General features: G+C 49.0%; 1 protein-coding gene across 1 annotated transcript in view; it reads left to right on the top strand.

Annotated features, from left to right (window-relative positions):
• LOC132386194 (mitogen-activated protein kinase kinase kinase 10-like) overlaps positions 1 to 20,269 on the top strand; it is a 66,272-nt gene extending 46,003 nt beyond the window's left edge. Inside the window, exons 2-4 of the mRNA XM_059958477.1 lie at positions 6,530 to 6,642; positions 10,926 to 11,627; positions 14,201 to 20,269. Of these exons, the coding sequence (XP_059814460.1) occupies positions 6,530 to 6,642; positions 10,926 to 11,627; positions 14,201 to 14,631 (1,246 nt within the window). The 3' untranslated portion in view covers positions 14,632 to 20,269. The remainder of the gene's footprint in view (positions 1 to 6,529; positions 6,643 to 10,925; positions 11,628 to 14,200) is intronic.
• Positions 20,270 to 25,028: the final 4,759 nt, after the last annotated feature.

Raw genomic sequence — 25,028 nt, 5'->3', positions numbered from 1 at the left:
ACTCTGTCCATAGACACTGTCTGACCTGCTGAGTTCCTCCGGCATTTTTTGTGTGTTACTCTGACCATAGACACTGTCTGACCTGCTGAGTTCCTCCAGCATTTTGTGTGTGTTACTCTGTGCACAGACACTGTCTGACCTGCTGAGTTCCTCGGGTATTTTGTGTGTGCTACTCTGTCCATAGACACTGTCCGACCTGCTGAGTTCCTCCAGCATTTTGTGTGTGTTACTCTGACCATAGACACTGTCTGACCTGCTGAGTTCCTCCAGCATTTTGTGTGTGTTACTCTGTCCGTAGACACTGTCTGACCTGCTGAGTTCCTCCAGCATTTTGTGTGTGTTACTCTGTCCATAGACACTGCCTGACCTGCTGAGTTCTTCCAGCATTTTGTGTGTGTTACTCTGTCCATAGACACTGTCTGACCTGCTGAGTTCCTCCAGCATTTTGTGTGTGTTACTCTGTCCATAGACACTCTCTGACCTGCTGAGTTCCTCCAGCATTTTGTGTGTGTTACTCTGTCCATAGACACTGTCTGACCTGTTGAGTTCCTCCAGCATGTTGTGTGAGTTCCTCTGACCATAGACACCGTCTGACCTGCTGAGTTCCTGCAGCATTTTGTGTGTGCTGTTCCAAATGAGCTGGGATTGAGACAGGAGAAGTTGGGGTTGATGTCCTTGGGGCGATAAAGGGTTGACAGATCCTGGCTTGTTGGGCTATAGTAACTTGGGAGATTCCTTCCCGGTGCCGTTAAGATTCAATGGCGAATGGTCAAAGATTTAATACTATCAGCAGAAGTTTTGACGGGGAAGATTTTATTTAGACTGGAGTATCTTCTGAACTGTGCTGCCTGGTGGGGAGGAACAGTTCACGGTCAGTTCCAAGATGACATTTGGGACAATCTATAGATGACTTCGCCTTGGGGCAGCAGTGAGGGTCCTTCATCTCTGGGGGTGTTCAGGGCTTCCTTCATCGTGTCAGCAGCTTCCTCTCAGCTTTCACTACTGTCAGTCATGCAAGACCCAGGTGGAGAGTCAGGAATACCGTCACACTCAGATGTAGAAGTATTCTTCATCGCGGTTTCGGAAACAGTTTTGTCTGACCAGTCAGGGTTGTCAGCCCTGAGCTGAACCCCTGAACCTGGAGGACCGGTGGGCCACTCTCAGTCTGGCCTCTACCCTTTGACCTGTTTGGCCTGGGTGACCCTAACAAGAGCCAAAGCAGAAAGCCCTGACCCCAGATAACATAACTCTCCGAGTCACTGAGGCACACAAGCCTCCAAACCCTGTGACAAGTCTGTGGTCCTCATGGAGCTTATAGTAGAGTGGGTAACAGAAACTGGTCCTTACAGAATTCTCAAAGAACCAGCAAAAATCAGGGTGGTGGAATAAAAAAAATAGCCCTAGTGTGGCCCTGTGGGCCTGATGTGTCGCTAACTGAAGGGTCGCAGGGAGCTGGAGCATCGAAACAGCAGGTGTGGCTGTCAGAGGTGATCGCTGTGAAAGGAGTGATCTCTCTCTCTCTCTCTCTCTCTCTCTCTCTCTCTCTCTCTCTCTCTCTCGCTGAGTCGCGAGTCAGCGGGGCTCAAAATAAAAGCAGCACTAACATCGAAACAGTGACCGTCTCCCCTCTCGCTGCGGAAGGAGTGAAATCTCTCTCTCCCTCGTCAGTGAGAGAGCGAGAGCCTGTGGGATATCGAACTGTGGTGATGAACAGCTAGCTTTCGATGGGCTGTAGGCCGCGGTCTCTCCTTGGCGCTTTGCTGTTGTGTGGGTGGTGGGAATGCTGATGCTTTATGCTAGAATAGGTGGGGGAGGAGGAGGGTTGGGACATGCCTGGGAGGAGGAGGTGGGGGGCTTCGGGGCTTCTGACCATTTTTCTGCCGTTCATTCTTTGGGGTTCTCTTCTGTTTTGTGGATGTCTGTGGAGAGTAGGAATTTCAGGTTATAGTGTACATTTTCTGATATTAAATTTAACCTTACGAAATTTATGGGGTCGGGATAGGAGGTAAACAAACAGAAATATATTTTTTTCAGCTTGCGTTTTTAAATGGATCTGCAGAGAACTTGACTTTGTGTTATCAGCGTCAGGTTTAATATCACTGACGTGTGTTGTGAAATGCGTTGTCTTGCGGCAGCCCTACACGATCACATGGAGAAAAAATTTAAAAATAAGCCAGTAAATCATTACAGTAAGTATATATTTATATATAAATAGTTAAAAGTAGTGCAAAAACAGAAATAAAAATTAGTGAGGTAGTGTCAATGGGTTCGATGTCCATTCAGAAATTGGATGGCAGAGGAGAAGAAGCTGTTCCTGAATCACTGAGTGTGTGTCTTCAGGCTCCTGTACCTCCTTCCCAAAAAATACTTCAGACTGTAATGTAACACGACTACAGCGTCGGCAATCAGGGTTGAATTCCTGCTGCTGTCTGTCAGGAGTCTGCAGGTTCTCCCCGTGACCGCACGGGTTTCATCCGGGTGCTCCACTTTCCTGCCACGTTCCAAAGACAGACGGGTTAGGATTCGTAACATGGGCATTGGTTTGGTGGCACCGGACGCTTGGGGACAGAGTTCATTGTTGGCGCTGTTAGGGCATATTCTGGAGTTAGAGTTTAAATCAAATATTAATTGCAACAGCGACCAGTCTTCAGGCCTGAATGAGGAGTGTAGATTGAATTTAAAGTGGAGCTCAGATCAGTGGTATTCCTGGGCTCGATTACAAACCAGGAAGCACTCCGTTGACCAGAGATGACTGCATATGCATGAATGCAGCTCAGAGAGAGTAGTGATTAACATTCAAAATGCCGGGGGAGCTCACTAAGGTAACACTCGCTTTATTCGCCATGTGTACATCGAAACATACAGTGAAATGCGTCATTTGTCTCAACAAAACGACAGTCTGCAGATGTACTGGGAGCAGATCGCAAGTATCGCCACACTTCCTGCAGGTCAGGCAGCATCTATAGAGATGAATTTAAACACCAGAGGTTCTCCAGATGCTGGAAGTCTTGAGCAACACACACAAAATGCTGGAGGAACTCAGCAGGTCAGACAGTGTCTATGGTCAGAGTAACACACACAAAATGGTGGAGGAACTCAGCAGGTCAGACAGTGTCTATGGACAGAGTAACACACACAAAATGCTGGAGGAACTCAGCAGGTCAGACAGTGTCTATGGTCAGAGTAACACACACAAAATGCCCGAGGAACTCAGCAGGTCAGACAGTGTCTATGGTCAGAGTAACACACACAAAATGGTGGAGGAACTCAGCAGGTCAGACAGTGTCTATGGACAGAGTAACACACACAAAATGCTGGAGGAACTCAGTAGGTCAGACAGTGTCTATGGTCAGAGTAACACACACAAAATGCTGGAGGAACTCAGCAGGTCAGACAGTGTCTATGGTCAGAGTAACACACACAAAATGCCCGAGGAACTCAGCAGGTCAGACAGTGTCTATGGTCAGAGTAACACACACAAAATGGTGGAGGAACTCAGCAGGTCAGACAGTGTCTATGGACAGAGTAACACACACAAAATGCTGGAGGAACTCAGTAGGTCAGACAGTGTCTATGGTCAGAGTAACACACACAAAATGCTGGAGGAACTCAGCAGGTCAGACAATGTCTATGGAAATGAATAAACAGGCAATGTTTCAGACCGACAGGAATTAGTTTATGATTGTCACATGTACTGAGATATAGTGAAAGGTTTTTGGTTGCATGCCATCCAGGCAGAATATTTCACACACAGGACTACAAGACATAGGAGCAGAATTAGGCCATTCGGCCCATTGAGTCTGTTCTACCATTCTATCATGGCTGATTTATTTTCCCTCTCAGCCCCATTCTCCTGCCTTCGTCCCTGCATAAGTGCTGTCGAGAATCTCTCCACGAAACACAATAGCAACACTGAGGTGCTGATCTTCATCAAGCACCTTCTTTACTTGCAAGGGGAAAATTCACGTCCACTCCCATCAGGGGTGGCAGGAGATTTCCAACATGCCGTTTGCAAAGTGCTATTTTTACATATAAGAATGAGGCGGGGTTACTATTTCCAGCGAGCTCAGTCCCTCCGATCATCAACCAACAGATTTGTTGTGGTCTTCCGTCTCCGGTTAAGTTGTGTCTGCTACTTGCTCATTCTTGCACAATGTTCAGTACGCTAGGTGCTCGCAGTCACGTATTCCTTTAGCAAACACATTCCTTATAGCTTCCTCTTACTACTTTAATCACGTACACAGATTGCAACATATTTGCTTGGCACTCCAGGACCGTACAACTCCATTTTGTCACATCAAGTGGTTACAAAAAATACACAATTCAATGCATTTTCCCCAACGTATAGAAGTGTACTTAGGAAAACAGCGCACAGAATAGCGTGTTACAGTTACAGAGAGAGAGCGCAGTGCAGGCAGACTAACAAAGTTCAGGAATCACAACCATTCAGGAGTCTTATAACAGCTATCCCTGAGCCTGGAGGTACGTGTCTCAAACTTTTGGATCTTCTGCCCTTTGGGAGGTAGGGAAAGGGAGAAAACACTTACAAATTTCTACAGATGTACCGTGGAGAATATACCATTCTAACAGGCTGCATCACCGTCTGGTTTTGGGATTGGGGGCGCCGCTGCACAGGGTCAAAGTAAGCTGCAGAGAGTTGTAAACTCAGTCAGCTCCAGCACGAGCACTACCCTCTGTAGTATTCAAGACATCTTCAAGGTGCGATGCCTCAAAAAGGCAGCATCCATCCCTAAGGAGCCCCATCAGCCAGGACATGCCCTCTTCTCATTGCTCCCATCATGGAGGAGGTACAGAAGCCTGAAGGCACACACTCAGCGATTCAGGAACAGCTTCTTTCCCTCTGCCATCTGATTCCTAAATGGACATCGAACCTGTTTTCTCACTACTTTTTTAAAATTTCTATTTTTGTATTACTTATTTAATTCCTTAATATATATACTAACTGTAATTCAGTTTTTTAAAAATCTATTATCATGTATTGCAATGTAGTGCTGCTGCAAATTTTAAAATTTCATGACATATACTCCAAGATGGCGGCTCGACGCAGCGGCCACTCCGGAACTGATTATCTATTATTTGTGAAGTGGGGTGCCGTGCGCAATCATAATCGATTGAAAAAGGACGTGGGAGCACGGAGAAACATTGGGAAATTCCAGGAAGACCCTCTTCGTTGCTGCTGCCGCTGTGAGGTCCGGGACTCTCTGGGAAGAACAGGCCCCCAGTCCTCGGGCTCGCGTTGCCGATGGCCGTTGGCAGGGCCGTCTTAATACGCTCGGCAGAGGATGGTGCTCGGAGAAGCTGTGCCGGAGGGGATGGTCGTCGGCTCGGGGAGTCCTTTCGATGGACTCAGGTCACTTTCGGTGTGTGCTGCGTCTGCGAGGCTGAGTCGGGCGGTGCCGTGGAAGTCCATAGCGGGGGTATTCCCTTCAGCCGCCGGCGTGGGATGGCGAGTCTGTCAGGACCCTGGGGACTTGTGGAAACTGTGGTGATTGCTTTTGAACTGACAGTCCTTTAACATCTTAGTTTTTGGTCTTGTTTTGTCTGGTGGGATTGGAGCTCCTTTCCGGGGATCACGCTAAGATGGTAGCGCGATATTAATACGCTGCAGCCTCTCCGGACTCTGGATTGGGTATTGCCAAACATTATGTCGATTTCTGGTGTAGTCATGTGCTTTTGTGATATCATTCTGGAGGAACGTTGTCTCATTTTTTAACTGCATTGTATTTGTGGTTTCAAAATGACGATAAACTGAATCTGAATCTGAGATGCCGGTGATATTAAACCTGATTCTGATGTCTGGGCTGGGAGAGGTCTTTAGCTGCTTTCTCGAGGCAGAAAGAATCATTAGAAGGGAGGCCAGTTTCCGTGATGGACTGAGCTTTTGTGGGCTGAAGTTTCCAGTCAGATATTCCTGCAGGGTGGGTATGGGTTCGATTTGGGGTGACGATATCCTCAGAACTGGAATCAGTTTTCTTCCTGGGGCAGAGTCAGTGTGGGTTCGATTTGTGATGACGTTATCCTCAGAATTGGAATCAGTTTTGTTATTACTGACATGCGTCGTGAAATTTGTCGTTCTGTGGCAGCAGTACAGAGCAATATTTTTTTTAAATACTTCGAGTTTCATTAAGAAATAAATAAAAAATAATGAAAAAAAAAGAGCAGAGAAGTGATGTTATGTTTGTCCGTTCAGAAATCTGAAGGTGGAGGGGAAGGAACTGTTCCTAACACATTGAGTGTGTGTCTTCAGGCTCCTGTTCCATCTCTCTGATGGTGGAAATGAGAGGAGGGCACGTGCTGGGTGATGGGGGTCCTTAATGATGGATGCCACCTTGAGGCTCCATCTTCGTTGGTGGGGAGGCTAGTGCCCATGGCTGAATTTACAACTCTCTGCAGTTTTTTCCCATCAATCCTACATATTGGGGTGTTGACGTTTTCAGGGTGTTTGCAGTAGTGAGTACCTCAGTGTTGGCTGATCCCCGACCGTATGTTTGCTTTTTGGCGTCCGCAGGTTGAAGTCTCTGGGAGATGGCAGCAAGTTCTGGTCATCCAGTGCTCCAAGTTTGGGGAAAAGTCCCCGGCACCTTCCCATTACAATGGGATTCGCCAGTCTCACTGAGATGGGTAAGTAGTCAAGCACATATTTCAGACATCGCCACCCTCCCCGCAGCTGGGCGCTTCAGGAGCACAGGGCAAGGTTGATGGGGTGGTGCACAAACAGGGGAATTTTTCCGGGCTTCCTGAGGGTGGGTTCCTGCTGGGAAAGACTTGGGAAGAGGTGGGGCGAGACTGATAGGGAGATCTTCCGCTCACAACCTCGGCCCGTGCCTGGCATCTTCCGTTCAATGAAGTTCCCTGTTTTGGGGTTGAAGGGCAGAAGGCAAGACACAAAATGGGATCACAGAAGTCAGCAAAGCCAATCACGACCACGTCATCAGAATCAGGTTTAATATCACTGACGTGAAATCTGCTGTACAGTGAAATGCATAAAATACTATCAATTACAGTAAAAATATACAGTGTGAAAATAGCACCAAAAAGAGCAAGTTAATAAGGCAGTGTCCGTGGGCCATTCAGAAATCCGGTGGCAGTGGGCAGGAAGTTATTCCTAAAATGTTGAGTGAGTGCTGTAAGCTCCTGTACCTCCTCCCTGATGGTCGCAATGGGAAGAGGGCATGTCCTGGGTGATGGGGGTCCGTAATGATGGACGCTGCCTGCTGAAGGCATCGTTCTTTGAAGATGTCCTGGATGCTGGGGAGGCTGTTGCCCATGATGGAGCTGACCGGGTTTGCAACCCCCCCCCCCCCCGCAGCCTTTTTTCCGATTTGCACCTCCATACCAATCAGAAGGAACTCCACAGTACTTATGCCATTGCTGTTTGGGGCAGCAATGAAGGGCCCCCATCTCTGTCTGTCCATACACACATAAAGGAGAATTCTCCATTCCTGTTGTTTAGTGACCAGTCAGGGCTGTTCGCCCTGAGCCGAACCTGGAGAACCGGTGGACCACTCAATGTGACCTCTACCCTTTGACCTGTTTGACACGGGTGACCCTACCAAGAGCCAAAGCACAAAGCCCCGACTCTAGCCAACAGAGCTCTCCGGGTCACTGAGGCACGCAAGTCTCAAATCCCTATGAAATGGTTGTGATCCTCTTGGAGCACTCCACAGTGCATCTGTAGAAATTTGCTAGAGTCTTTCGTGACATGCCGAATCTCCTCAAACTCCTCGTGACATATGGCCGCTGGTGTGTCTTCTTCGTCATTGGATGGAGACACTGGGGATGTTATTGAGGGGTGACTGTATATGCCCTAGAGAGAACTCCCCTCCTCCTCCTCCTTGCTCAAACACACCCAAACCCAGAGAGGTGACACACGTCCAATTCATTGAGTTAAACAGCTCTTCAGACCATAATCGGCCATTTCCCATTGCCTCTCTCTGCCGCCCACTCACCTGCCCAAATGCCTTATTGGTGTTGTTGGAGTTATACCACAGGGAAACACCAGCTGGTCCTTGCTGACCAAGGTCGTCAATCAAGCTAGTCCCATTTGCCTGCTTTTGGCCCGTATCCCTCCAAGCCACTCCTACCCCATACCTACCTCAATCACTCTCCCTGGGAGCTCATCCCACAGATGGACTACACTCTGTGTGAAGACATTACCACTCAGGTCCCTGTTAAGCCTCTCCCCTCTCACCTAAAACCGGAGCCCTCTGGTCCTTGATTCCCCCAACCCTGAGGAAAGCCTGGGGGAAGAAGTTGTCTCTCATCCTGACCGTTCTTGTCTTTGTGTATCGGAGCCTCCTACCTGATGGTAGAAAGTCTAGGAGGATACTAGATGGATGAGTGGGATCCATCCTAATACTAAGGGCCCTGCATATGTAACCCTTCTGATAAGTGCCCCCATGAATTGTCGGGAGACCCTCATGATCCTCTCGGCTGGTCTCACGGTCCTTTGTAGGGACTTCTGGTCCGATGTTCGTCTGCTCCCAGACCAGACTTGTCAGGAAGCTCTCAATGGTGTCCCTGTAAAATTCAGCCAAGATCAGGGTCTTTATGCCCCTGGTGATTTCATACACCTTGATAGGGCCACTTCTCAGTCGCCTAAGCTCCTAGGAATAGAGTCCTAACCTGCCCAACCCGTCCCACAAGTCCCTAGCGAAGTTCCGCCAAACTTCCGTGCACTCTTTAACGGCACAATGTCAGAGCAGCTGCTGGTCCTGTTTGGACCAGGTTAGGCAGGGTTGAGGTTTGAGTTGATACCCTGACAGACCCCCGTGTACCAGCATGGCGTTGCCACCCCCCCTGAGTCCCCGTCTCCGGCGGTGGTGGGTGGGGATGACCATAAGTCATGGCAGCTGGATTGAGCCCTTCAGCCATCAACGTGCCATAAATCTTCTCATGTCCTGAAGTCTAAGCTTAGCAAAGTGACCCTCAACGCAGCCTCCCTTTTGCCCAGAGGGGGATTAGCAGAGTGACCCTCAGCACAACCTCCCTTTTGCCCAGAGGGAGCTTGGCACAGTGACCCTCAACACAGCCTCCCTTTTGCCCAGAGGGGGCTTGGCACAGTGACCCTCAGCACAGCCTCCCTTTTGCCCAGAGGGAGCTTGGCACAGTGACCCTCAGCACAGCCTCCCTTTTGCCCAGAGGGAGCTTGGCACAGTGACCCTCAGCACAACCTCCCTTTTGCCCAGAGGGGGCTTAGCACAGTGACCCTCAGCACAACCTCCCTTTTGCCCAGAGGGGGCTTAGCACAGTGACCCTCAGCACAACCTCCCTTTTGCCCAGAGGGGGCTTAGCACAGTGACCCTCAACACAGCCTCCCTTTTGCCCAGAGGGAGCTTGGCACAGTGACCCTCAACACAGCCTCCCTTTTGCCCAGAGGGGGCTTGACACAGTGACCCTCAACACAGCCTCCCTTTTGCCCAGAGGGAGCTTGGCACAGTGACCCTCAACACAGCCTCCCTTTTGCCCAGAGGGGGCTTGACACAGTGACCCTCAGCACAGCCTCCCTTTTGCCCAGAGGGAGCTTGGCACAGTGACCCTCAGCACAGCCTCCCTTTTGCCCAGAGGGAGCTTGGCACAGTGACCCTCAGCACAACCTCCCTTTTGCCCAGAGGGGGCTTAGCACAGTGACCCTCAGCACAACCTCCCTTTTGCCCAGAGGGGGCTTAGCACAGTGACCCTCAGCACAACCTCCCTTTTGCCCAGAGGGGGCTTAGCACAGTGACCCTCAACACAGCCTCCCTTTTGCCCAGAGGGAGCTTGGCACAGTGACCCTCAACACAGCCTCCCTTTTGCCCAGAGGGGGCTTGACACAGTGACCCTCAGCACAACCTCCCTTTTGCCCAGAGGGAGCTTGGCACAGTGACCCTCAGCACAACCTCCCTTTTGCCCAGAGGGAGCTGGCACAGTGACCCTCAGCACAGCCTCCCTTTTGCCCAGTGGGAGTGTCGGATTCTGATGCTATCAATCCAAGGTTCTTTTGGATTTTCAAGAGGCACAAAATTTGGCACTTCACAATCGTTTTATTAAGCACTAATAGAACAAAGAAAATTGGAAACATAGAGAAGGAGAGGTCTAGTAGAGGAAGGAAAAGCAGAAGCAAAAATTGCGGGCCAATGTGTTCAACTTTTTTTATACCATAGGTAAGAAACATTCCATTTAAATTTGTAGATAAAAATTAACCAATCAGACAGTCCCTCTTCAAATAATGCAATACCAGAGAACGTTCTAGAATCAAACAGAATTGTAACCACAAGAGGGTACACTGAACAATTGCACATACATACGGTGGCCACTAGGAAGCATACTACACAGTTACATGCATGTGGGTTCCCTTGTTCATTACGTGCCACGTCTTATGGCGTGGGTGATCGTGGTCTTTTCATGACCATGATTATTATTGGCAAATTTTTCTCCAGAACTGGTTTGCCATTGGCTTTACAAAAAGGGTCACCCCAGCCATTATCAATACTCTTCAGAGATTGTCTGCCTGGTGTCAGTGGTCACATAACCAGGACTTGTGATCTGCACCGGTTGCTCGTACGACCGTCCACCACCTGCTCCCATGGCTTCATGTGACCCTGATGGGGGTGCTACACTTTGCTCAAGATGACCCTCAGTCTACTGGAGGGGAGGCATGCCTCACACCTCCTCTGGTAGAGACGCATCTCCTACACCCGGCCACCTGGTTGGTAGTTACATAGCATGCAAGCAGACAATTAATTGCTAAACTGCAAAGGAAGTAACAATTTAACAATTGGCTCCAAAGTTCCCGGGAAGGCCCAGTCAGAGATGGGAGCACGGGCATGATCTTCATTTTGTTCAGGGTTGGGTGGGCTGCTGATTAATGAGCTGCGAGCGGCTCTTTCCTCACTCACTCGCTCTCTCCCTCCGTCTCTCCTCAGAGGGCCTGACTCCCAGCACAGGAGGATCCCACCGCCCACTCCAGTCCCCAGGCCTCCAGGACAGCGAGGGGAGCACGGCAGAGGAGTGCCCGGCCCTACTGCCAGGGTTAGGGGAGAGCCCGAGCCGGGGCGCCCACCGACGGAGGAGGGATCTGGCGCTCCTGGGCTGCGCCAGCGTCCTGAGCTCGGTGGGGCTAGGCCTGGACCTGCTGGAACTGGGCAGGCAGCAGTCCGCACAGGAGGAGCAGGAGGCCCGGGAGGAACGGCGCAGGCCTGAGGGCCTCTTCCAGTGGGGAGGCCGCAGCCGCTGCTCCAGCAGCCCAAACCGCCGGCCCTCGGCCTTACCCTCTCTGGAGGTCTCCTCCTCCGTCACCCTCCTCTCCCTCTCCTCCTTCTCCGACTGTAACTCCACTCGCTCCCTGCTGCGCTCCGACAGCGAGGAGGGTGGTGGAGGGGGCCAGGAGGAGGGGCCGCAGAGTGCCGCTGCCCCCCGTGGCAACCCGCTGGTGGACCTGGCGGCCGAGAGCTTCAAAAAGGAGCCCGGGCTGTCCCTCACCCCCACCCATGTCAGCACTGCCTCTGCCGTCAGCCATCGGCACAGGAGGATTCCGTCGGACGGCGCTATCCGCCAGCCCCCACCGCCGGGACGGGCGCACAGGAGGACTCCGTCAGATGGCAGTTCACAGGACCTGACAGGAGCAGGTAAGCAACTGGGCCCATTTCACCCACCCTCCTAAATCCTCCCAGCATTCCCCTCACACCCGCCCTCCTTCCTCCCCGATCTCGGTACTCTCCCCTTCTCCCATCTTCCGTCACCCTTCCCCACTCCACCATCTCCTTTCTGTCCTCCTACCATCTCTCTTCCCTCACCATCCACCCCGAGCCCTGCCTCCTCCCTTTCTCCCAAAACCCCACCCCTCCCCCCTTCCACCCTCCCTGCTCTACTTCCCTCTTCAAGCCCCCTTTTTCTCCCCCTTGCCTCCCTTCCAACACATCCCAACCCCTCACCTCCTCTCCAAGTCCTGCCCCATCCACTTCCCCCTCACTTACCCCTCCTCTCCCACCCTCTTCCTCCCCTCCCTCCTGAACCTATCGGAAACTGGATGGCAGAGGGGAAGAAGCTGTTCCTGAATCATTGAGCGTGTGTCTTCAGGCTCCTGTACCTCCTCCCTGATGGTAGCAATGAGAAGAGGGCATGTCCTAGGTGCTTTGAGGGGGGGGGTGTTCTCTAATGACAGATGCTGCCTTTTTGAGGCATCGCCTTTTGAAGGTGTATTCGATGCTGGGGAGGCCAGTGCCCACAATGGAGATGGCAGAGCTTACAACCCTCTGCGGCTTTTCCCGATCCTGTGCAGTGACCCCTCCCCACTGCACAGTGATGACGATGATAAGTCTTGCTGTCTTTTCTTCCGATCCTGCGCATTGGCGCCTCTAAACCAAAGTTCAAAGTATGCGTGTATGAAGAGTTCTTGAATGTGAACCCATGCGTTGTGGGAACATTTCAATGATGTGACAAGTGAAGTTTCCTTTTTAGTTCAGGAGCCTGATGGTTGTGGGGTAATAACTGTTCCTGAACCTGGTGGTGTGGGACCTGAGGCTCATTGTGGTGAGTGAAGTTACCCACACTGGTTCAGGACCCTAATGGTTGTGGGGTAATAACTGTTCCTGAACCTGGTGGTGTGGGACCTGAGGCTCATTGTGGTGAGTGAAGTTACCCACACTGGTTCAGGAGCCTGATGGTTGTGGGGTAATAACTGTTCCTGAACCTGGTGGTGTGGGACCTGAGGCTCACTGTGGTGAGTGAAGTTATCCACACTGATTCAGGAGCCTGATGATTGTGGGGTAATAACTGTTCCTGAACCTGGTGGTGTGGGACCTGAGGCTCATTGTGGTGAGTGAAGTTATCCACACTGGTTCAGGAGTCTGATGGTTGTGGGGTAATAACTGTTCCTGAACCTGGTGGTGTGGGACCTGAGGCTCACTGTGGTGAGTGAAGTTACCCACACTGATTCAGGAGCCTGATGATTGTGGGGTAATAACTGTTCCTGAACCTGGTGGTGTGGGACCTGAGGCTCATTGTGGTGAGTGAAGTTATCCACACTGGTTCAGGAGCCTGATGGTTGTGGGGTAATAACTGTTCCTGAACCTGGTGGTGTGAATCCTGAGGCTCCTGTACCACCTTCCTGATGGCAGCAGCGAGAAGAGAGCGTGTCCTGATGCTGGGCAGTCTGGTGCCCAAAGGAAGGAGGAAATATGCCCTTGTGGATCCTCGACTCCCGAGGACCAGGATGCTGAGTCACTGGAGGATTTGGAAAGGTCAAGCAGAGAAGGGAATGACCCCGAGGGAGGTGGTGACAAGAGTTCAGTCCCAGCCTCCGGCGCTATCCGTGTGTGAGATCAGCAAGTTCTACTTGTGTCCAGTGGACTTCCCCCTGGGTGCTCTGGCTCCCTCCCACGTCCCAACGGCCTGTCACACCACTGGGGTGATCAGTAACTGTCAACTTCCCTAGAGGGGGTCCAGAGAGTCTGGGAGTTACTGGGCAGCTGTTAGAAAATGGGGCGCAGTGATATAAGTGGAATGGGGACATAGGGCTGACGGGATTGGTTGGCACTGGCCAATGGTCTGTTTGGTCCTCATCTCTGGCTAATGGTTTTCGAATCTGGCCAATGGTCCCAGTGGTCATCAGCTCTGGCCAATGGTCCCAATGGTCATCAGCTCTGGCCAGTGGTCCCAGTGGTCCTCAGCTCTGGCCAATGGTCCAAATGGTCATCAGCTCTGGCCAATGATCTGTATGGTCTTCAGCATTGACCAGATGTCTGAATGATCTTCATCGTAAAGAAATACAAATGAGAATGGTGCCTTGAGGGGCAGAACAGGCTGGAGGGGCACAATGGTCGGCATAACACTTTACAGCAGCAACGATCAGGGTTCAATTCCCACCGCTGTCTGTAAGGAGTTTGAACAAGTCCGCGTAGGTTTCCTCTGGGTGCTCCAGTTTCCTCCCACATTCCAAACACATACGGGTTGGGATTATTGCGTTATGGGCATGCTGTGTTGGCTCCAGAAGTGTGACAATACTTGCGGGCTGCCCCCAGCACGTCCTCGGACTGTGTTGCTCGTTGATGCTAATGCCACATTTCCATGCTTTGCTGTACATGTGACAAATAAAGATAATCTTTATTGTATTTGGGGTCTGATGTCCGTCCCGATTAGTTGGCCAATGAGCTACTCTCCATCACGGTGCACTCATCTTGTCTTCTCTTTCCTTCCCAAGGCTCTCTGAAGGATCCCTCGGAGATCCCTCGACTCCCGGACCCTGCCTCCTTCCTACCCCCCATCCTGCGGCAGAAGGCCTCAGACAAGAACGCGGCGCTAGAGAGGCCAAAGACACTGGAGTTTGCACCCAGACCCAGGCCTTCGGCGGGGAGGCCCCGGATTGACCCCTGGCGTTTCGTCTCCCTCAGCCGGACCCTCAGCTCTTCACCAGCCAGCAGCACCGAGACACCCAGCAATACCGACTCTGGCGGCAGCGCAACTGACGAGAGACTCTGTGCCTCCGTCTTATCCGGCTCGGACACGGGGCGCAGCCTGCTGGACACGGACATGGAGGGGCAGACAGCGGACGGGACGGTGCCCCTCTGCCGAGCCGATCTGGCTCCCCACAAGGAGTCTATCTACAGCGTGGAGGAGGGTCATATGCGTTGAAACCACCAGGCCCCAAACACATTGCCCCTGGCAACCAGCTACTCAATTTGTGGCACCTTGGAACGTTGCTGGGATTAGTGTTTTGATTGGGCGGCTTAAGCCACTGACAGGATTTGGTATTCTGATTGGGTGCTTCAAACCACTGACAACATCTAGTGTTCTGATTGGGTGGCTCAAATCCTTGACCATAAATTGGCAGGATCCTCTGTTCTGATTGGGCAGCAGAAAGTTTTGAACCGTCCATTCTGGGTGCAAGGTTGAACAGCCAGCCATCTGATTGGATAGTGCATCATCCGAGTGGTCAGGCCTCAGTGGTTGAAATGTTTAGCCTCAAAAGGTGATGGAGCAGACCTGGCCACAGTAAATCCTCTCTCACCCCACAGGAGAGTATTTCAGCAGAAGATCCTTACCAGAAGCAGGTCATGTGGGTTTCCAGTTCTCCCTCCTCCTTGAATTAGGCCTCGGGCTGCTCTTGCTGGTCAAACGGGGATGAAAGAAAACAGCACAAATGCTCCCCATCCTCTTACAACAGCCAGTAATGTTCAGGAGGACCTTTGGATTCCAGAGATCCTAGCAGCGGGCCTCTCTGATCCATGAAGCCAACCGTCCCTCCCATTTTCCCCTTGCACTGACCCTCCACCGTTGAGGGGTGATGCTTTCTGCCGCTGGAGCAGGATGTAAAGTTCTGCTGCCAAAGTGGCAGAGTGACGTGGCCTCCAATCAGGAAGGTGGCCTGATTGAAGGATTTCTACTCTGCTGTTCTGGTCCAGGTTGTTTAACCCTCCGAGCAGCGATGGGGACTGGAGACTTCGAGGTACAATTGCACCTCGGACTGGCACACCAAAGCCAGAAGCTGAAGAACTGTGTTTGTGCCGTTGTGTCGACACCTGGTTATGAGTTGAGGGCAGCCGTTATGTTTTGGGGGAAGGGCCAGTGGGGAAGCTCAGCTGGGTTCCAGGCTCCTGGAATCCTGTCTTTCTAATGTGCTGAAGGACAAAGGGAATCTCACGGATGAGAGCCAGCTTTATTATCACTGACCGATATTGGGGAATGTTGTTTTGTGCAACAGTACAGTGCAATACGTACAATTACCAGAAACTACAATAGAGGAGATCAATGTGTAAGCAGAGCAAACTGGTGAGGTAGGCACACTATAGCAAGGCACGACAGCGGCTGTGTTCCATTAGCAGTTTGAGGAGATTTGGTATGTCACCAAAGACACTCGCAAATCTCCGCAGATGTACTGTGGAGAACATTCTGAGTGGCTGCATCACCGTCTGGTATGGTGCACTGCGTAGGATTGAAATAAGCTGCAGAGACTTATAAATTCAGTCAGCTCCATCGTGGGCGCTAGGCTCTTGTAGTATCCAGGTCATCTTCGAGGAGCGATGCCTCAAAAAGGCTGCTTTTATCATTAAGGACCCTCTTCACCCAGGGCGTGCCCAGGAAGGAGGGACAGAAGCCTGAGGGCACACAGTCAACAGTTCAGTAACAGCTTCTTCCCCTCTGCCATCCAAATTCGGAATGGATGTTGAACCCTGAATACTACCTCACTACTTTTTTATTCCCATTTTTGCACTACTTATTTAACTTAACTATTTAATATATATATATATATAAAATTAATGTAATTCAGTTTTTTTCTATTATTCGGTATTGCATTGTACTGCTGTCAGAAATACAACCAATTTTGTGACATATGCCAGTGATATTAAATCTGTTTCTGATATCTTCTTGCTCCTGTATCTCCTCATCGAAGGTAGTAATGAGAAGAGGGTATGTCACAGGTGGTGAGAATTATTAATGATGGATGCCACTCTCATCTCCAATCATATTCCTTCTTCTTCAGCCCTTTTCCTCTTCCACCTATCACCTCCCAGCTTCTTACTTCATCCCCCCTCCCCTACCTACCCTCCTTCCCCCTCACCTTCCAGCTTGTACTCCTTCCCCCACCTTATCCCGGCTTCTTCCCCCTACCTTTCTAGTCCCGATGAAGGGTCCCAGCCTGAAACGCTGACCTTTTATCCCCCTCCACAGACTGGCCCTCTGAGCTCTTGCGGCATTTTGTGTGTGATTTACATGAGGATTTGTTGCAATCAGAGCAAACTGCCGAAAAAGGCGGCAGAAGCAAATTCAAGTCCCAGCATCAGATTGGATCATTTTGCAGCCCAGGAGAGCGTTCACTCCATTTGTTCCCTGTGTTGTCTCTTTGGAAGAAAGCCCTGAAAGACAATTACTTGTAGGACAGTGCGGAAGAGAGAAGGGGGTGAGACTAGTGGCAGAACTTGCTCCGAGAAGTAAGGGGATCAGAAAACGAATTCTAAATAGAATTGCCATGGAAAAATCTAGAACTAGGGCCCGTGTTGGCTTCCTTAATAAACTGTGGTACAGTGTACCTGTTTAATGAATCTACAAAGAGTCCCGATATAAGGTCTCACCCGAAGCGTTGACTGTTCACCCATTTCCACAGGTGTTGCCTGGTCTGCCGAGCTGCCCCAGCGTTGTGTGTGCTTTTTGCCCTGGATTCCCACCGATCTTGTGTTTAAATCTTCCCCAAGGTTAAGCTTTGCCGGCTGCGTTGCTTGAACTTTTCTGGTTTCTAGGACCGGACTGAGTGGTTCTTGGAGGGAAAGTATTTCTGCACAGCTTTAACCGTGAAAGGGAACTGTTTTCCAAATGGAGAGAAAGTTTAAAAATCCGAGGTGCAAAGAGACTTGACAGTCCTCGTGCAGGATTCGCTGAAGGTTAATTTGCAGGTTGAGCGAGCTGGTGGCGAGGGAGGAAAACACAATGTTAGCGTTCATTTCGAGAGGACTGGAATACAAGAGCAAGGATGTAATGATGAGGCTTTGTAAAGCCTGGTGAGGCCTCACTTGGAGTATTGTGAGTAGTTTTGGTCCCCTTATCTGAGAGAGGATGTACTGAAGCTGGAGAGAGCTCAAAGGAAGTTCACAAAAATGATTCCAGGATTGAACAGCTTGTCATATGAAGAGTGTTTGATGGCTCTGGGCCTGTACTCACTGGAATTCAGAAGAATGAGGGGTGACCTCATTGAAACCCATTGAATGTGGAAAGGCCTCGATAGCATGGATGTGGAGAGGATGTTTCCTATTATGGGAGAGTCTAGGACTAGAAGACACAGCCTCAGAATAGAGGAGTGCCTTAAAATGGAGGTGAGGAGGAATTTCTTTCGCCAGAGGGTGGTGAATCTGTGGAATTGTCACAGGTGGCTGTGGAGGCCAGGTCATAAGCTGTACTTAAGGCAGAGGTTGATAGATTCTTGATTAGTCAGGGCATGAAGGGATACAGGGAGAAAGCAGGAGATTGGGACTGAGAGAGGAAGTGGATCAGCCATGATGGAATGGTAGGGCAGACTGGATGGGCCAAATGGCCTGTATGCACTCCTTCATAAATACAGGTCAGGTTTAGTTAGCAAATCTTACTGCAGGAAAGGAGTTAATTTGCCATCTGCTGCAGCGAATGGTGAGGGACCACATTTGGACTTAAACCCAGGTCTGTATAAGCCAGAAACCATTCATTAGGTCACCAAAAGGAGTCCATTAAATAAGGAAGTGATTTGAAATCGAGAGCATTTGCACTCCCCCACCTGGTAATAATGAACACGAGGTAGATGACTTAATAGTTGTGAAAACTGTGAGGTGATTGACTTTGGAAGGCAGAGGTCAGGGATTCTCAGCAGCATGGAGGAGCGGAGGGATCTCTGTTGGACCTTCATTAGTCGGAGGACTGCGTTCAAGGGCCGCTAGGTAGTGTTGCAACTCTATAAAACTCTGGTTAGAACACACTTGGAGAATCACCTACCGCTTCGTGCTCTTCCTCCCCTCCCCCCACCTTCTCACTCCGACCTCAACTTTTTCCCCAGCCCGAAACGTCGACTTTATTTATTCCCTTCCATGGACACTGAAGTCCTCCGGCATTTTGTGTGCGTTGCCTTGGAGTTATGTGCTCAGTTCCGGTCCCCTCACTATACGAAGGACGTAGAAGCTTTAGAGAGGGGATTTACTGGGATACTGCCTGGATTAGAGAGGGTGCCTCTCGAGGAGAGGTTGAGCAAGCTAGAGCTCCTCTCTTTGGAGCGAAGAAGGATGAGAGGTGACTTGATAGAGGTGTACAAGATGATAAAAGGCATAGATCGAGTGGACAGCCGGAGACTTGTTCCCAGGGTGGCAATGGCTAATATGAGGGGGCATCATTTTAAGGTGATTGGAGGGAGAGAATGGGGGGGGGTTGTTAGAAGTAGGATTTTTTTTTAAACATGTAAAGTAGTGGATGCGTGGAACATGCTGCCAGAGGTGGTGGAAGAGACGGGGGCATTTGGGACATTTAAGAGACTCTTAGATGAGCACAAGGATGAAAGGAAAATGGAGGGTTATGGGGGAAGAAAAGAGCTAAAAGGTTGGCATAACATGATGGACAAAAGGGCATGTACTGTACTATACTGTTATTAAATCTTTGCTTTTGATTTATTGATGTCTTCCAAGCTGGAGACTGATTAGCCCCCAGTGACTTTCTCCATAATCTGGCACAGCTGCTATTCCTTGCCAAGGTTAACGGTTTACTGTACATTGCGCTATCAAACTTTTCTCATAACAGAGTATTCTCTCGGAGTCTGACCTCTTCATTAACTGGGCGAGAGCTGCACGAAAGAATTGTGTTAATCTCCTGTAAAAGTGACAGCCCCATCCTTGGCGTGGAGTGTTACACCTGGCGGTCACTCCGTTAGCTACACCTGTGCGCCTGCCTGTCAATGCAAATATCTAATCAGCCAATCATGTCAAAGCTTAAGAGCACGCAGACATGGTCGAGGCTCATTTGTTGTTCAGAGCAAACATAAGAATGGGGAGGAATGTGATCTCAGTTGTTTTGACCGTGGAATGATTGTTGGTGCCAGATGGCGAGGTTTGAGTATCTCTGAATCTGCTGATTATCTGGGATTTTCATGCACTACAGTTTCTAGAGTTTGTACAGAGAATGGCACTAAAACCAAAAGCTGTCCGGTGAGAGGCAGTTCTGTGGGAGAAATCGCCTTGCTAATGAGAGAGGTCAGAGAATAGACAGCTGGTTCAAGCTGACGGGAAGGTGTCAGTCATTCCAACCACACATTAAACCAGTGGTGTGTGCAGAAGAGTAGCTCTGAATGCCTGACACACTGAACCGTGAAGTGAATGGTCTATAGCAGCGGACATACACTCAATGGCCACTCTATTAGTTACCTCCTGTACACCTTTCTATACAAGACACTTCAGAAGGAGTTTGAGAGAATTCCAATCGCTGTATAATAAAAGAAGGAAGAATATTATTTTTTTTCTTTCAAACTGGGTCCACTCGTGCCCAATCATTGCAATCTCAGTCAGGTACACTAATTAAATATGTAAATTATGTAAATGAAGGTAAATAATATGCAAGCACCTGCCCACGCACTGTAAGGACATACTGAGGATGCAAAAAAAAACTTCATGGGAGATGCAATATAAGCTGTCTAGGAATGGTGTTTAAATTTTTAACTCTGTGTAAATACCTGTAAATTATTATCTAAAATTTGCCAGGATCTCCTGGCTGATTTATCCTTAAATTATACCGTGAGACAAATGGTGGATCTGTGATTTGTAGAGGAAATTAAAACGATTTGTCAGTGAGTGGCTCGTTGCTTTTATTTGTGCATACTCTGATCTTAATTCAACCCATGCAGTCATAGTCATAGAGTACTACAGCACAGAAACAGGCCCTTCAGCCCATCTAGTCCATACCTGAGCTGATATTGCGCGTAGTCCCATTGACCTCACGCCTGGACCACGGCCCTCAATACCCTTCCCATCAATGTACCGATCCAAATCTTTCTTAAATGCTGAAATTGAGCCTGATTCCATCACTTCTGCTGGCAGTTCGTTCCACATTCTCACCAATCTCTGTGTGGAGAAGTTTCCTTCAAATATTTCATCTTTCACACTTAACCTATGACCTCTAGTTCTCGTCTCGCCCAACCTCAGTGGAAAATCCATCTCTGAAAATTCCAATTCCTTCCTACAATGAGGCGACCACAACTGAACACAATATCCCCTGTCTAGTCTAACCAGAGTTTTATCGAGCTGCAATGCTACCTCGTGGCTCTTGAACTCCAACCCCAACTAATGAAGGGCAACACATTTGCTTAACAACCCTATCAACTTGTGCAGCGACTTTGAAGGATCTATTAATGTGGCCCCAAGTTCCCTCTGTTCATGCACACTGTTAAGAATCCTTACCACATCGTCAAATTCCAAAGCGTGTCTCATTGACTCTTTATTCAACCCTGGAACATCTGGACAGCAAAGGTACATAGATCAGGAGACTCTATCAGCTACAGCTCAGCTTTCAATACCATCATGCCCTCGGAACTAATCAATAAGCTACCAGATCTTGGCCTCGATACTTCCTTGTGCAGTTAGATCCTGGATGTCCTCACTTGCAACCCCAGTCAGCAGCAACGTCTCTGTGATGTGCCGCAGCCCCTGTTTGACTTGCTTTGACTGAGGCTACGCACCAGCCTAATGCCATAAGCCAGTCTGCTGGCAGCACCATGGTTGGCTGAATCAAAGATGGTGATGAATCAGCACAGGGGAGGGAGAACGAAAATCTGGCTACAACAACAGCCTCTCACTCAATGTCAGAAAGACCAGGGAGCTGATTACTGACTTCAGGGGGAGGAAAGCAGAGGTCCATTAGCCAGTCCTCTTTGGAGGGTCAGAGGTGGAGAGTATCGGCAACTTTAAATTCCTCCAGATTATCATTTTGGAGGAACTGCACTTAAATGCAATTACAAAGAAAGCTCATTCTCTCATCTCCAAAGGGACCCTGCCATTAAATATATCTTTAGCTCCCTCCCTAACCTCTTTCTGCAAGAATCACTCACTTATCCGTTCATCCATCCCCATGAATCTACCCCCCCCCCCCCAGTGCTTATCCCTGAAAACAGCTCAAGTGCTACACACCTGCCCTTTCACTTCCTCCCTCACCTCCATTCAGGACCCCAGCCAGTCCTTCCAGGTGAGGTGACACTTCACCTGCAAATCTGCTGGGGTCGTCTATTGTGTCTGATGCCCCCAATGTGGCCTCCTCTACATCAGTGAGACCCGTCATAACTTGGGGGACCAAACATCTCAATTCTGATTTCCATTCCTGTTATGATGTGCTGGTCCATGGCCTCCTCTTGCACCAAGATGAGACTTCCCTCGGTGGAGAAACAACACCTTATATTCCACCTGGGTAGCCTCAAACAGATGGTGTGAATATTGAGTTCCCCTTCCAGTGAACAAATTTACCCCCACCCCCCCCCCCCACCTTCTTCTATTCCCCACTCTGACCTTTCACTTATCACCTGCCTCTTACTTCCCCATGGATCCCCTCCTCCTTCCCTTTCTCCTTTGGTCCACTCTCCTCTCTTATCAGATTCCTTCCACCCACCTAGCTTCACTGATCACCTTCCAGCTGTCCTCCTTAACCCCCACCTTTCAATTCAGGCATCTTCCCCCTTCCTTCTCAGTCCCGAAGAAGGATCTCGGCCCAAAGTGTTGACTATTTACTCTTTTCCATAGATGCTGCCTGACTTGTTGAGTTCCTCCAGCATTTTGTGTGTGGAACTTCCTTAGAAATTTGCAAAAAATTGGCATGATGTCTAAAATTTTAACAAACTTCTATAGATGTGTAGTGAAGGGTATAGTGACTGGCTGCATCCCTAATGTGTGGATATGGAAACATCAATGATCCTGAATGAAAAATCCTACAAAAACTAATGGATACAGTCCAGTCCATCACAGGTAAAGACCTCCCCACCACTGAGCACATCTACATGAAATGCTGTTGCAGGAAAGCAGCATCCATTATCAGGGACCCCACCACCCAGGACATGCTCTCCTCTCACTAATTTCATCAGGAAGAAGGTGCAGGAGACTCAGGTTCCACACCACCAGGTTCAGGAACAGTTATTACCCCACAACCATCAGGCTCCTGAACCACTGTGGGTAACTTCACTCACCACAATGAGCCTCAGGTCCCACACCACCAGGTTCAGGAACAGTTATTACCCCTCAACCATCAGGCTCCTGAACCAGCGTGGATAACTTCACTCACCACAATGAGCCTCAGGTCCCACACCACCAGGTTCAGAAACAGTTATTACCCCACAATCATCAGGCTCCTGAACCAAAGTGGATAACTTCACTCAACTTCATTTACCCCACCATTGAATAGTGCCTCTAGAGGCAGAACAGGTTCTCTGGTGTTTCTTTGTTTTGTTGTTGCATGCAAGGAGATGAATCTCAAGGTTGTATATAGTGTACATACTTTGATAGTAAATGTACTTTGAACTTTGAACCTTTCTGGGTTGAAGTGCATCTGCCATTTCTCAGCCCAGCTCTGCATCCTGTCACTGTCCCACAACAACCCTCCACACGTTCCACAACTCCACCAACCTTGGTGTCATCTGCAATCTCCTCCTCCTGCTCCCCGCATACCAGCAGAGCAGGGTTCCAGCGATCAAGACACCTAAGAGATGGCCACAAGAGGCAGAAGAATGGTTACAGGATTGCCTTGAGTCAGTGGACTAGGCTGTGTTCAAGAACTCATCTGAATGACTACACCAGGGTAATAACAGACTTTATTTGGCTGAGGGTATGTATCTCCTCACCACCCAGGCCATGCTTGTTTAGAAAATACAAGAGCCTCAGGATTCACACCACCAGGTTCAGGAACAGCCTCAGCCATCAGACTCTCGAACAAAAGGGGATAACTACACTCAATCTGTTTCTGGTGTTCCCACAACTGATGGTCTTTAAGGATCCTTTATCTTGTTATTTCATGCCCTTGCCATTTACTGTTACTTACGTATATTTTCATTTGCACAGTTTGTTGTCCATTGATTCTGTTTACAGTTACTGCTCTATAGATCTGTTAAGTACGTCTGCAGGAAAGAGAAACTCAGGTGGTGTATACTCTTAACAATAAATTTTACTTTGAACTTTGATCATACTAACCCATACTTCCACTTCCTCGTCCAAGTCACTTATGAAAATCACAAAGAGCCGGGGTCCCGGGCAATGTTGCCTTGATTTTTTTTTACAGCTACATGGACCAACCATTGCACTGAGTAGGAAATTTTTACATGGCTTGAAAACAGTGCAGCACCTTTTTCAATATAATATGAGTATTTAGAATGAGAAATGGAAAAGTCACATACTTTTGACCTTATTTTTTAATTGAAGGGTGTAATGAAATGTAGTACATCAAAACAAAACCTTTCACATTTTGTAAAGTTTTAAAAGTTCAGCAGGCTGGTGGTTTATTAATAATGAGCTACTGACTTCCATTCTGTGTTTGTTGTTGCAATTTGTAACAGTGTTGTAACTTGAAACATGGACAATGTAAATACAGTGAAGCTCTAAAATATTTCAAAGTAAAGGTTGTGGTACATTTATTAATTAGAAATTTATGGATTTTGTTTATTAACACATGATTACAGGGTGTTTCACAATTATATTAACATAGATTTCAATAGACAGTAGGTGCAGGATTAGGCCATTCGGCCCTTCTAGTCAGCACCGCCATTCACTGTGATCATGGCTGATCATACACAATCAGTACCCGTTCCTGCCCTCTCCCCATATCCCTTGACCTCAATATCTATAAGAGCTCTGTCTAACTCTCTGTTGAATGCATCCTGAGACTTGGCCTCCACTGCCTTCTGGGGCAGAGCATTCCACATATTCACCACTCTCTGGGTGAAAAAGTTTTTCCACATCTCTTTTCTACATGGCCTACCCCTTATTCTTAAACTGTGGCCTCTAGTTCTGGACTCACCCATCAGCGGGAACATGCTTCCTGCCTCCAGTGTGTCCAATCCCTTAATAATCTTATATATCTCAATCAGACCCACTCTCATCCTTCTAAATTCCAGTGTATACAAGCCCAGTTGCTCCAATCTTTCAACATATGACAGTCCCACCATTCCGGGAATTAACCTTGTGAACCCACGCTGCACTCCCTCAATAGCAAAAATGTCCTTCCTCAAATTTGGAGACCAAAAATGCACACAATACTCCAGGTGGGGTCTCACCAGGGCCCTGTACAGCTGCAGAAGGACCTCTTTACTCCTATACTCAATTCCTCTTGTTATAAAAGCCAGCATGCCATTAGCTTTCTTCACTGGCTGCTGTACCTGCATGCTTGCATTCATTGACTGATGCATAAGAACACCTAGATCTTGGTGTACTTCCCATTTCCTAACTTGACTCCATTTAGATAGTAATCTGCCTTCCTGTTCTTGCCACCAAAGTGGATAACCTCACATTTATCCACATTAAACTGCATCTGCCATACATTTTCCCACTCACCCAACCTGTCCA

Source organism: Hypanus sabinus, unplaced genomic scaffold (genome assembly GCF_030144855.1).
Source record: "Hypanus sabinus isolate sHypSab1 unplaced genomic scaffold, sHypSab1.hap1 scaffold_1053, whole genome shotgun sequence".
Classification (NCBI taxonomy): domain Eukaryota; kingdom Metazoa; phylum Chordata; class Chondrichthyes; order Myliobatiformes; family Dasyatidae; genus Hypanus; species Hypanus sabinus.
Note: the sequence above shows the minus strand (reverse complement) of the source record. Positions and strands in the feature narration are given on the sequence as shown.